Genomic DNA, 13,352 nt, shown 5'->3' with positions numbered 1-13,352 from the left:
TCATGATCTCCGAGTTCCAGAAAGTTTCAGATCAGGGGAGAAGGTGGGTCAATGCCGGGACTGTTCACGGCAGGGCCTGGGGATACACTGGACAGAGGGACAAGTGCCCCAAGCCCCATCTTGGGTAAGTGAGTGGCTGTCCAATGGGCACCCTCTCCTTCCCCACCACTCACACCCTCACACCCTGCCTCCCATGAGCCATCGTTAGGGGAGAAGCAGAAGCGTGTCCTTACAGTTAACAGAGGCAAACATACCAGCAATTCTGGATGTGATGTAAGAGATGTCCAAGTCTCCCTTTGCATAACTGGAATTAACAAGAAGAGCTTTGGTTATTACAGGAAATTTCTAGAGTTAGGTCATGAGACCCTAACCAGAGGGAGTCCTGCAGGAGCTCAGGCTGTGGCTCACAGGAACATCGTGTGTGCAGGTGTGCACGTGTCAGCGTCGGGCCCGTGTGTCTAGAGTAGAGGTGGACAAGAAGTTAGAAACTGCAAGTGACAGACAGGCCAAGACCCAGTGCAAACTGACTGCCAGTCTCCTCTAAAGACATATGGCAGTGGGAGCTGGTAACAAAAACACAAGACAGCACAGCATGTCTGGCAAAAACCGAGTCCCAAGAGACAGAGAAGGCATCAGAACCAGACATGGCAGGGGCATTGCCAGGATAGGACAGGGAACTAAAGCAGCTATGATTAACATGTAAGGGCTCTAACTGACAAAGTGAATGACAGACAAGAACAGAGGGGCAGTGTGAACAGAGATAAAGTTTCCAAGAAAGGATGAAAAAGAAATCCTGGAGATAAAAATTGTGGCAGAATCGCTTCTCAGCCTTTTGACTAAGACCACATGAAAAACTGTGGCAGAAATAAAGAATGCCTCTGAGGGGCTGATTAGCCCGAAGGCAGCAGAGGAAAGATCTCCGAGTTGGAAGAACTATCCACAGAATCCTTGAAAAATGAAAAGCAAAGAGAATAAAGACCGACAAAATCCAGAACAGAGTCTCCAGGGATGGGAGACAGCCACAAAGGTGCACCATGCACGTGATGGAACACGAGACTCAGAGAAGAGAAGAAATGGCAGAAATACGTGAGCCGGGAACGACTGAGAATTTCCCCAAACTAATGTCAGACACCAAAGCCCAGACCCCGGACGCTCCAAGAACACCATGCCGGAGCAATCTTTTCAGAAACCACACCAGCAAGAAGAGAGTAAAACATGTCGTGTGGAGAGAAAAAAACCCACCCAGAAAAACCTAGAATCCTGCACGCTGTGAAATTACCCTCCCAAAGTGAAGAGCAATAAAGACTCTGTCAGGCAAACACTGAGGGCATGCGTTGCCAGTAGACCTGCCTTGAAGACTCCTTAAAAGTAGTTCCCGGGAGAGAAGGAAAACGCTTTGGTCGGGAAACTCAGATCTACATAAAGAATGGAAGAATGTCAAAGAGGAAGACAGGGTAAAAAAAACAACTTTCACTTTTCCTGTTCTCAGCTGATTTAATAGACGCCAGTTTGCCCTGAGTAACAACGGCCGCAAGGCATCTGGCAAGCAGGCCATGCATGCACACTGCTGAAGGCCGGCAACGAGTGCCCACGGCGGCACGGAGCACTGGAGCTGGCGCTGTGGGGAGAGCAGAGCTGGAGCAGCTGAAGTGTGGGCCACGAACTCTGAAGCAGTCAGCAAAAGAAGTTTAAAAAAAGAAATGTAACAGGAAAGAAGAGGCCGGGGCTCCGGTGAAAGGCTCAATCACGACCACAGGAGGCCGGGCAGAGCGTAGGAAGTGGGGACAGACATGCCAGGCACCCACCCAGTGACCTGTGTCTATGGTCTGCATGCGCCCATTACAAGACTCAGCTCTCCAGCATCTATAAACACTATCAAAGCTGAGCGTCTTCTCATAGTTCATTCACAATCTGTCCTGTTAGCGGCCTCTGTGCCCGCTTCTGGTCTCTGAACCCACTGCACCTAATAGACACCGTCCCCCAAATACACATACTCCCAATCAGGGCTGTACCTTTCTGGAAACTTGCAAGAAGTATGTTTTGATGCATAGAGGATTTTCTAAATTACGTTCACTAACCAAGTGTTCCCATGGCTGCTGTAGTTTTATTACATGTAAAAAATCCACTGCCCCTATTTTAATTTTCTCTAAAAAACTGCTGTTGGTGGGATGGTAGGTTGGCTTAAGTTGGTTGGGGTCTGCATTTGGCTCTGGTCATGATCCCAGGGTCCTGGGATCGAGTTCTGAATCAGACTCCCTGCTCTGCGGGGAGGCTGCTTCTCCCTCTGCCTGCTGCTCCCCCTTGCTTGTGAGCTCTCTCTCTGACAAATAAATAAAATCTTTAAAAAAAATTACTGTTGACAATGAGATCTTTTAACTAATCGGATATATGTTCTTGGCCATTATTGGATGAAGACTCAAGTTTTCCTTCCCCACACAGACACCCATGGTCACAGCACTGCTCATTAACCAGACTCCTAGTTTTCATTGGTTTTATACGAGTCCCACATAACCAACCACTTCACCTACATGGGGACAGCGCTCATGTTTGAGGAAAAGTGACACACAATGGGTTCACCCCTATTCTTATATTTTTAATACCCTCCTGGCAATTCTGGGTAACTTACATATGAACCTTAAGATCAAAATCTGTAAAAATGTCAGTATTTTTATTTATATTGCAATAAATTTACAGACTGAGTGACACAACCTTCAAAAATTTATTCTCCCAAACATAAACATGGTATATTTCTCCACTCACTTAGGTCTAATGTTACAGCTTTTGTCAGACTCAGCTAAACAGTGGGGGATGCCTTCTGCACAAGGCAGCGTGAGCCGCAGAGTCCATCCCACTGGCTTCGCACACAGCAGGGGCCAGAGGCACCCTGAGCGGCTGGCACAGACTCACTACCCAACACACCTGCTGCCCCTCCCACCTGCTCTCTGACAGCAGCCAGCAGGCATCCAGGAGGGCAGGAAAGGAGCCCTTGGACCTGGGGATGCCTCTCTGTTGGAGGCGACAGTCAGCCCTGTGCAGACCAACTGCATCTGAAATGACAGGAAGTGGGTAATATGCAACAGCTTCCTAAGTGACCATTCAGGCACCTTGACAAGTGGATTCCAGAATCCATTCCAAGAAACTGATGTCTAAGAACAGCCGATATTCTGGGGAGGGCGGAATATCTGGGGATATCTGGGGAGACTGGAATGCCGCCCAGCTGGGGCATCAGCAGAGCGGCTTCTCTTGTCGGGGAAAAATGGGACAAGAAAAATCCCCGAAGTAAGGTCCAAATTGTTTAAAGACCCAAATGTACAACAATAAAACCATCAAAAATTTATTTACAACAGATTTGAGTAACTGTTCTACAACATACTTAAAATGTGCTCAAACCCAGGGCTAGGCTGACAGACCTAAGGCAAGCACGGACTTGCTGTCCTTTAACTGCAGCACAGGGGCGCCTGGGGGCTCAGTCGGATGAGGGTCTGACTCTTGCTTTCAGCTCAGGTCACAATCTCAGGGTTGTGGGATCGAGCCCTGCACTGACTGAGCTTGGTGCTTATGGGGAATCAGCCTGAGGTTCTCTCTCTCCCTGTCTCTCCCAGCCTCCCGCTCCCTCACACATGCTCGCTAATAAAACGGAAAGCACCCACTGGAGGACAAAACGAGAGGAGCAACAGACAAAGAGAAAGTTTTGGCCAATATTTACTTTTTTCACAAAAGAATTAATACATGGAACACACTACAGAATGACGATGGTAAAACAAAAACAAAAACTCAGAAAAAGAGCGAAGGATTAGAAGAGGGAGGCCAGAAGGAGAGAAACACCTGTGGCCAGAGGCGCACGTCCATGGGCCTTGGCCTCTCTACCTGTGTGGGTGGGTTGGGGATGGGGAATGAGAGCAGAGTCAGGGACTCGGGGCACCTGGTCCTTCTGGGTCTAGGATGTGTCCAAACGCAGGAAGAAACAACGTGAGACCACACCCACAGGCTCGGGCTCAGGCCCCCGAGACCCACGCTTCCAAGACATAGGCTCGCACACATAGGCCACCCAGGCGGGTCTCCTCCGTGAACAGGCCTCCCAGGACTCTGGGCCCACACACCTCACCATGAGGGCTCTGCCCGCACCAGAGAGGGCTGTTCAGTGGCCCTGGCTAACAGTGACCAAGGCCATCCCCCAATGGGCCCTCCGGTGGCACATTAGAGCCTTGGGGTTGGCCCCAGACCCTCCGAGGGCCTGGAGCTCACCACACAGGACTGCATCTGGAGGGCTCCTTCCATGATCGCAGCCAGCAGACCCAATAAGGGGCAGACATGTGCCTACCATTCACACCACGGCTGCCGGGCACTCGCAGCCATGGGCAAGAACGTCATGGCTGAGACAAGGGCTAGGACCGGTGCCTTCTGCCTTTCCCTGTCCACCACTCTGCTTCTGCTCGTGGGCTGGCGAAACAAAGCACCAGCGAGGCTTCTGGGTACACACCCTGCGAACCTGAGTCCATCAGTCCCTAAGATGTTTCCCCTCCAGCCTGGATGATTCTGACTCTCAGACACTCTCTCTGAGTCACACTTTAAGTGTGAACCCTGGACAAAAGACGGGTACAGGCCTAACCATGTACCCACAGAGAAGCCTGCTTGACAGGCTGGTCCTCGGCTATGGCCCAGCGATTTCGGGAGGCCCTCACTGTTCCCAGAATTGCTGAGAGGAGGCCCCTGGGCCCGGACTACTTGTACCAAGATGTGGTCTGTGCTCAGACCTGCTTTCCCCTAAGAGTCTGGAGCCTGGTGCATGCCGGGCAGAGAATGCCTGGGACCAGTCGAACGCAGGCCCTGGTGCTGGGTCTCTGGAGGATTCCAGATGGACAACAACATGTCATACATGCTATAGTGGTTCGGGCTGGAATCACAGGAGTCCCATGTGACTCCAGAGTTGGAAGGACTCAGAAAGCCATGCCAGGCTCCTCCAGACTCTGCCGCACACATCTTTTCCCGCGCTCTAAGGAAAACTCTGTGCCAAGTCCTGCGTGTCCTCCAGTAAACCTCCAACCCAGGAGTGGTCTTGGGACCCTGAAACATATCCTTTTCCTCTTGTTCAAGAAACCTTTGATATTGATAATGCCAGGCGATGTCTTGGTCTACCCTTACCTACGCTTTGATCTCGACGTCACCAGAGGACAATGCCAAATGTTATCCCTGCCCCAAGGCGCATCTGCTGGGGTCTGCAGGCCACCATACCTGAGTCACCCATGGGATTCTGCTTGCATGCCAGCCTGACGTGCACTGTCAGGGTTATTTCCTCACATTAACATCCCATTTCTGGTGTAAGACAGTTGCACAGATCTAGAATGAGTCATGACATCGGCTCCATCCGGGAGCACTCCAGCACTATCTCTACCCTTCACAAAAGACAACTTTATATTCCTTTGTTGGTCAAAACTGCGTTCAAGAGCTCAGACAGATGCCCAGCATCCAGCCCTCCCCTCCAGCCCCACGGGGGCTCCAGCACCTCAGTCACACAAGAGGCCATGGGCAATGTCCATGTGGCCGCATCCTGGTGTTTGCTCTCCCAAGTCTCACTGAGAAACCATGAAATGCTGGGCCTGACTGAGAAACCCAGTAGGAAGGGGGTCTGCCCCAGTCCATGTGTGTTTCTGACAGGAGGGCTGAGAGCTTCCTGCACATCCCACAGTCCCCTGTTCATCATCCCCAGGGAGCTGCAACTCCCGAGCCCTCCAGTCCCAGGATGCCACCCTGAGACCCCGGCAACACCCCTTGCTAGAATGAAAGGCAGGACGCGCTGCAGTCAGCACACAGTGCAGCGAACAGCAGACCGGCCCACGACACAGCACTGCCAAGCGAGGCCTCCTGTCATCGGAAGCGTGGTTGAAAAGCACATGCAGAAGGCAGCTATGTCCGACAGTCGCTGGCAGCCCCTCCTGTCCAGGTTCCCAGCCCAACCCTTCTGGCTCCGTAACCAGAACACGAGCCACACCCATCTGATGACTTGAGACTCCAGGGACCAGACACTGGGGAGCCCACACCAGAAGCGCAGACTCGTCCTGCGGCTTCGGACATCACAGAGGGTCACAGAGGTGCGAACGGATGCCATCTGGTGAGACATCCAGCCAAGTCTTTTCTCATTCCACAAGATCATGTCAGCTACGAGAACACCATGCTACACTGCCCACCACAGCACAAGACTCACACACGTGCGTGCCCACAAACACACACACTCCACATGCAAGGGTGCACACACTCATGCCACGTGTGCATGAATTCACCTGCGTTGTCAACAGCGTGCACACAACACAATGACCATCGCACAAAAGAACAAGGGTAACGAGGCCAAGCCGTCTCCACACTTTCAAAGAGGTGACTCCACAGGAATACACCACCTGACCCCTGGGCTGAGATGCACGGCTCAACACCCACAGACCTCCGAAACTGTCAGCACAGTGAGGGGGTGCTTCCTCGGGTGGGGACGTCCCTGAGCTGGAGACCTGTGCCCACAAGGGCTCGGCAGCACCCTGCCTGCTGCTCCCGTGGAGCTCCCGAGTCAGAGCTGAGGGGCCACAGGCCAGCATCCAGCATGACAGGACAGCCTCTGGCCAGGCACAGGTGTAGTCCCCAGAACAACCCGCTTATAAAGAGACCCTGTTCACCCACACACTCTATCCAGCCCCAGTAAGTCAGCGCTGTAACTAAGCGGGGCTGCACCATGAGGCATCCCCGGGGCCCCCACTGCCCCGTTCGCTCCACACCACGGAGCAGAAACTGCACAAACATTGAGGTGTGTTGTCACAGTGCAATGGGGACACGGAGGTGGGAGGCAGCTCACTGTCTCCATGGAAAATGTCCCCCAGGAGAGAGAGGGTCGCAGTCCCACATGTGAGGTGCTCCCATGGGCCCCAATGCCAGCCATGGCAGCGGTGCAATGAGCGGCTGCTGTCACCACATAGCTTAAAGCCCACCCCCTGGGTCTATGGGCCCAGCAGTAGAGCCCCAGCAGACAGCGCATCACAGGCTCACCAGCTGCCTTGGGGCCGGGTCCTGTCAGGTCTGGAGTTGGGACAGAATCCCAAGGACGGGAAATCCCCACTACAGAGCCCACCCGGTGCGCCCTCACTCACTTGGCAACAGACTGGATGACCTTGGAGGAGGTGTCCTTGATGTTTGTGAAGAGGCGCTCCGTGCCCCCCCGCAGGATGTCCAGGAGCCCACCATAGGGCTGGTCGTACTCAGCAAGCGCCAGGCCTGGAAGCAGAGACAAGTCTCCGATCAGGGCACGGCCTAGGCCCGGCTACCATGCCGGCTCCCATAGGGATGTGAGCTGAGAAGCAGGACCAGCAAGGAGCCCTGCCTCCTGGCAACCCCAACCGTCAGCACACCACGTCCAGAAGCGGGCATAAGACCAGCAACCGGGCCACCTGTTCGCTTGAGGGCAGAACTTGGGAAACGTGAAGAGCTGGACCCTCTGGGCACACACAGCCCTCCATTCCCGCCTCCGTGACGTCCCCTCAACCCACCTGTAGCATGTACTGGACACCAGCTGGAAGGCCCCCATCACACTAACTCATGCTGAGGGAACCAACAAAGGGGAGGCAGCCTCCAGCTCAGAGAGAGGGGCACAAGTCAGGGAAGCCACAGACACTTGGAGGAGGGAAGGGTGGGGAAGAACCTGCTGGGAGAACACAGAGCAGGCCATGCAGCTGGGAGGCCTGCTCGGCTCCAAGCCAGCCCCAGGAAGGCCACACGGTTGGCCCTCGCAAATGCCTGGGGCAGAAATCGATCGTTCACAGAGGCAGGGCGGCCAGGATGGAGCCGGACTACAAACAGGCACCTGCAGACACAGCTGCCTGGCCGTGAATAGAGTAGCAACAGATGCAGGGTCCCCAAGGTTGTCAAAGGGGGTTCTGGTGGAAGAAGTTGGCTTGAAAGGAGATCAGCATGATCAGGCTGCATGTGGGCCTTGAGGGTCATCTGCCAGGACCTCCACCCTCTACCCCCAGCAGCCTGTGACTGACGTGGTAGCACTAGCTGCAGATGGCCTGGTCCCCACTGGGACAAGGTGCCGGTGGCTCTCAGACCGTGGAGACTGCCCCGAGATGTGGCCAACATGGCCCACGTTTACACTGGCCCTTCACCAGGCAGTCCGCAGGCCAGCCCTGGCCAGGCCCCAGCACCCCTCTGTGCAGCAAGCAAGTGTGGGGCAGGCTCTTATCTCGGTGCCCTGAGAACCTCCCCCCGTGGCAGCTAAGGCAGCCCCACACATGGGACATTCAGGGAGGCGTCCAGGGCCCACAGGGCATGGACACGGAGTGTCCAGGGCACAGGAGAGCTGAAGGAGCCAGGACCTGGATTCCACAGCCCAAACACTGAGAGCTGGGGGACGAGCACTGGGGCACATCCTGGCACAGCCTTCCAGAACTTTCCCAAGCAGGGCCACACAGAATTCAGGCCAAGGAGAGCACGGCTCATTCACCAAATGTGAGCAGAGTTGTAAGGAAACAACTGGGCCCGCCTTTCCTCCCGCCAGAGCTGTGTCTGCGCCTCCCAGCCAAAGCCCCCACTCAGAGCCCTCTGGCCCCTTCCAGTGCCTCCCAGCCAAAGCCCACACTCAGAGCCCTCTGGCCCCTTCCAGCCCCACGGCTCCCATCATGGCTGCCCTATTCCCCACATACTCTCCTCCTAATGGGCTTGCCCTCCTGCTCACTACCCTTCGAGGTGTGCCCTCATCCACCTGGGCCATGGGCAACACCAACAAGTGACTGACCAAGGGGGCCACAGGCCTCACAGGGCTGGAGACCGAGCCAGCCACACGATGGGTGGCGATGCATGTGTGGCTGCCTGCAGCTGTCCTTCCATGCTGCAGAGAACCAGTGCTGTCCTGACAGCAAAGAGAGAGGACTCTCACGTTCTTCCCCAGCTCCCTGGACCCTCAGTGTGCCAGTTCCACTGAATTCTGGAAGTCTGAGACAATCCAAGCCTGAAGAGAATCCTGGAGACCCCAAACGTGTAGCCCACCTCCTGCTGTCAGGCCAAAAGCCCTGTGAGAGCAGGATCTGGGTGCCCTATGCATAGCAGGGACACGGTAACCCTAGAGGACAAATGGTGGGCACGAGGCAGGGGTTACTCACCTCCGCTGTATCCGCCACTGCTAGAGCCCCCAGGAAGGGGTGGCCCTCGGGACGGGACAGCGTTCCCATAGCCTCCATTCTGCTCGAGGAGCTGCAGTGATTCAAAGTGCAAACAGTCAACTTCCCCAGATGCAGCAAACCTCATGGATGGGGGCACCTGTGAGCCCTAGGTGCGTCCGCTACCATGTCCACCCAACTCTCCCTAATGTGCTGAACAGCCAAGGGGAGAACCTCCCAACTCTGAGCAGGACACTTGAACCAAAGACCACACAGACAAGGGGGCTGCACACATGCCTTGGAGCATGGAGGGAGCGGCTGAGAGTCTGCCCCACTCTGCAGATGCTCCCTGCTTGCCCACCGTGGGCCAGGCTCTGCAGTGACATGAGATGGCAGACCCTCGGGATGACACACCTGTGACCTCCATCAGCAGTGTGGCTGCCAAAGAAGAAGCACGGGGGTCTGCGTCTGTCACGAGCAGAGTCCAATGCCAGTGCTGGCTGGGGCTTTGACCCCAAGCCCACTGGATGCTCGGAGCCTCTGGGCAAGGTGTGCAGCCCAACCGTGTGACCACGGGATAGGCCCCGAAGCCCCGCTGGGGGCAATCCTCAGCCCCCCCCTCAACTTCCACACTTATTCACAAGTACTTGGCAGCACACTTCAGAATTTTTGGTGGGGTTTTACAAGATATTACCAAGGTCAAGCTTTACTACAGCAAGGTCAAAAAATAAGATATATTTGCCATCACTTCTCCTGAGCGTGATGAAACATCTTTCTCTGTGACCAGGTAGGGAGTCGATGCTGATCCCCTACAGACCCCTACAAACCATGCACACACCCACCAAGTGTGAGGCAGCACACGCCTGTTAGACAGGCCAGGTCTTCTCCTCGCTAAATCTCTATCTGCTTCACCGCTCTCTGGAAGAAAGGAATGTCCCCTACCGGGACCCTACGCTTCCCATGATGCCCTGTAAAAGCTAATGAATGGTGCTGGGTATCACTGAGGCAGTGTCATGAAGAACATGCAGATGCTACTTGGTTTTTCAAAATTCTGTTTCCACACCCCCTACTTAATGACACAGTGCACCTCTTCCTACAGCCCTCCTCCTGGGTTTCAGACTCCCCTCCTGGTCTCACTCTCTGGGCTGGGAGTGGGGTGGGGCTGTGTCTGCTGCACTGTGGCAAGCTGCCTTGTCATGGGGAGGACCGGCTTACTGCACAATCAGGCCCACATGGCCCGGAGAAGAACCCTCCAAAAGGGGTTCAATGTTTGCACACGCAGATCCCAGGTCCCAGAAGCACTGAGATCAGAAGACGTGTAGTGGCCCACCCACCAGGGGCTGTGTCTATCTGGCAGCACCTCTGTCCAGACTGTGGTGAGGTCCCTGCACATGCAGGCCGGCTCGCCCATGGATCAGACAGCTCCCCACACCACCAGCCAACGCTCTGCCAACTCTCGGGGGAGCACACATCTTCGGGGGGGCCACGTGAGGGGTTCTCTCTAAAGTGGACCCACTGGCTTCCTCTTCCTCAGCCCAGTGTGATGACCCTCCCTGACAAGGCAGGTCCTCGTCTCCACCTCCTGCCTGGGCCCCAGGCCTGGGAATAAGCCCATGAGATACAGGCTGAGCATCACCCCCCAGCACCTCACAGTTTGCTGCCCTCATCCCTGTGACCCCACAGAGCAGCCCACCTCTCATCAGGTACGAAGCTCCCTCAGGGAACTCAGATCACCCCAGGCTGTGGAAGCTCCCTGGCACTCGTGAGCCCCATCAGGAGCCATGTCACCTGCCCCAGAGCAGATGGGGCCGCTCACAAGACCGTCCTGACCACACCACTGTAGGCCACACCTGGCAAGGCCCCTACCTCAGTGATGGGAGACTTGGGGTTGACGTTCCTGGCAGCCGCAATCTCCTGCAGCTGGTTGACCAGTTCTGTGATGGAGAGCCGCTCCTCAGGGTTGACCTTCAGCGTGGCACCTAGGGCACAGGCAGGGGAGCTCGGGCCAGGGCTGGGGACAGCAGTGTCTGCTCTCCCCAAGGTCACGGACCCTGGAAGCCCCTTGGCTCACTCACACCAAATTGCACAAGTGAGTGAGCAAACTAGAACATAGACAGAAAACCCCAAAATGGCACAAAGTTACCAGGATGGGCCATTCAAAGCACCGAGAATTCACAAGGGGGGTGAGCCCGGGGAAAAGCCCCTAAGGGGGGCCACCACACAGCCGCGAGGGACAGGGGACAGACAGTCCTGAGAAGTGACAGAAGACGTGTCTTTCAAGGTCCCTGCCTGTGGGACTTACGGATGAGGTCGTGGAACACGGAATACCGGGTGTCATTAGGGGGGATTGAGAACTTCCCGTTGACTATTCGAAGTTTTGCTCCATCCTCAAAAGGATGCTGCCGGAAGCACAGCAAATACAAGATGCAGCCCAGGGCCTGTGGGGAGAGCAGAGGTGAGGGGCGTGCAGGTGGTGGGGGGTGGAGGGCAGAGGGGAGGGGGAGCGGTCTGTCCTGGGGTCTGGATCCACAGCCCAGGACAGTCAAGACCCAGCTGACCTGTGGAAGATGGAGCCACACCCTGGTCTGAGTTACGGGCGGCCACAGCCCCCTTTCCACCCTCCTCAGGAGCTAACTACCAAGGTCTGAGTTGTGAACAAACAACCATGTCTTCTTTTCGCATGGAAACGGAAAGTCCTACACGCCAGCATCTGGGGCTGGCAGGGCAGCTGCGGGAAGGACTGGCCGTGCTAGCTACACGAGCTATAGCAGCAGCAACACAGGAAGCAAATGTGCAGGGCCATGGAGGCATGTCCCCGGAATGATGGATGACAGGGAGGCGGCGGACCAATAGGGCAGCACGGTCCCCACACACATCCTGCTCTCACTGAGAACAAGCCGCGCTCTGAGGCCCAGGAGAGGCCAAGCCCTCAGCACCCATGCCGTTTCACTGTCCAGCTCCGTGTGCGAACGGGCGAGTCCTCTGGTCCAGACGTGCCGAGGGCACCTGTCTGGGATCAACACCATTTGGAAAGAAGACACCACGGGCTGGCGCTATCGTGAGAAATGGCTCTCACACACACGTCTTACCGACTCCCATGCTTCAAGGGCTCTCAGCACCACTCAGGGTGCAGATGCTCACATCCACAGCAGGGCCCGAACTCTGAGCCCTCAGGGGAGGCCTGGGCCCGAGGTGCTCCTGTCCCTGGTCTTAGGCCAGGCGGGGCAGCCCCAGGCCACTCAGGGCAGCACTCCCCAAGTTCTGCACCCTGATGCTGGACCCCAGGAGGGACACAGCCAGGCATAATGCCCACGCCATGAAGGGACTGCCACAGGGTTTCAGAAAGGGGAAAGGAGCAGGGTCACCTAGGCATCAGGGCCTGGTACTGACTCTGGCCAGTGCCCGACCGGCCGAGCACTCCAAGCCTGGGATGGCCAGTCCAATGGCATGAACGGCCTCTCCAAAGAGGCTCTGGCCAGGACAGCAGATGTCCTTGCATCCGGAGGGTTCAGGTCCAAGCCTGCAGGCAGCAGATCTGCCACAGGAGCAATGTCCCAGACACAGCATCCCAGGGAGCCCTGTGGGACGCCGCTGCACGCAGACACCCCCCAACTTTACTCAGTGCGTCTCTGCTGACGGCACTCACAAGTGACTCTTATGAAAGCAATGGAAGAAGAAAACGGAGGAAAAAGGGACACTGGCGGGAACGTAAGCAGAACAGCAGGCTGGACTCTGTGCCCGAGGGTCCCCTGCGCACCCACAGGCAGGGTGGCCCGGGCACTACTGCGGCGCAGTCTCACCCAGATGTCCTGCTTCTCGCCAATTGGGAAGTTCGAGTACAAGTCCACCATCTCCGGTGTCCTATACATGGGTGTGGTGTTCCTGGTGATCTGAAACAGACACATACGCTTCAGAGAAAAGGCCATACGCGAGGACGGCTCCTTACTCTGCATGGCTGCTGTGCCGCCTTCCAGCACACACTGCAGGACGTTCTCGAATGACATTCCTGACATGCCACTGTGCTCCACCGCAACGGCCAGCCACTCGCCTCCCTCCTCACCCCTGCTGCCGCCTGCTGTAATGCCTTGGTGTTCACTGGAGCGGCCACACCAAGCCCTCACTGTGGGTGTCCCAGCTACCTGGCCCGTGGGGATTCTGGCCCAGGGCTGTGGGTTGGGTCACATGTGTCTGCGAGAGAAGTGCTATTCCAAAAGAAGCTTC

The 13,352-nt window shown here is 56.0% G+C and overlaps 1 protein-coding gene across 6 annotated transcripts in view; it reads right to left on the bottom strand.

Annotated features, from left to right (window-relative positions):
- The window catches only part of GAK (cyclin G associated kinase), a 55,716-nt gene that overhangs the window by 18,792 nt on the left and 23,572 nt on the right, over nucleotides 1–13,352 (bottom strand). For all 6 annotated transcript variants that reach the window (XM_045990215.1, XM_045990227.1, XM_045990248.1 and 3 more), the window contains 6 exons: nucleotides 12,932–13,021; nucleotides 11,434–11,569; nucleotides 10,998–11,110; nucleotides 9,135–9,225; nucleotides 7,128–7,251; nucleotides 255–304 (listed from right to left, as the gene is read on the bottom strand). In XM_045990215.1, the coding sequence (XP_045846171.1) occupies nucleotides 255–304; nucleotides 7,128–7,251; nucleotides 9,135–9,225; nucleotides 10,998–11,110; nucleotides 11,434–11,569; nucleotides 12,932–13,021 (604 nt within the window). The remainder of the gene's footprint in view (nucleotides 1–254; nucleotides 305–7,127; nucleotides 7,252–9,134; nucleotides 9,226–10,997; nucleotides 11,111–11,433; nucleotides 11,570–12,931; nucleotides 13,022–13,352) is intronic.

The sequence above is a fragment of the Meles meles genome, chromosome 2 (assembly GCF_922984935.1).
Source record: "Meles meles chromosome 2, mMelMel3.1 paternal haplotype, whole genome shotgun sequence".
Taxonomy (NCBI): domain Eukaryota; kingdom Metazoa; phylum Chordata; class Mammalia; order Carnivora; family Mustelidae; genus Meles; species Meles meles.
Note: the sequence above shows the minus strand (reverse complement) of the source record. Positions and strands in the feature narration are given on the sequence as shown.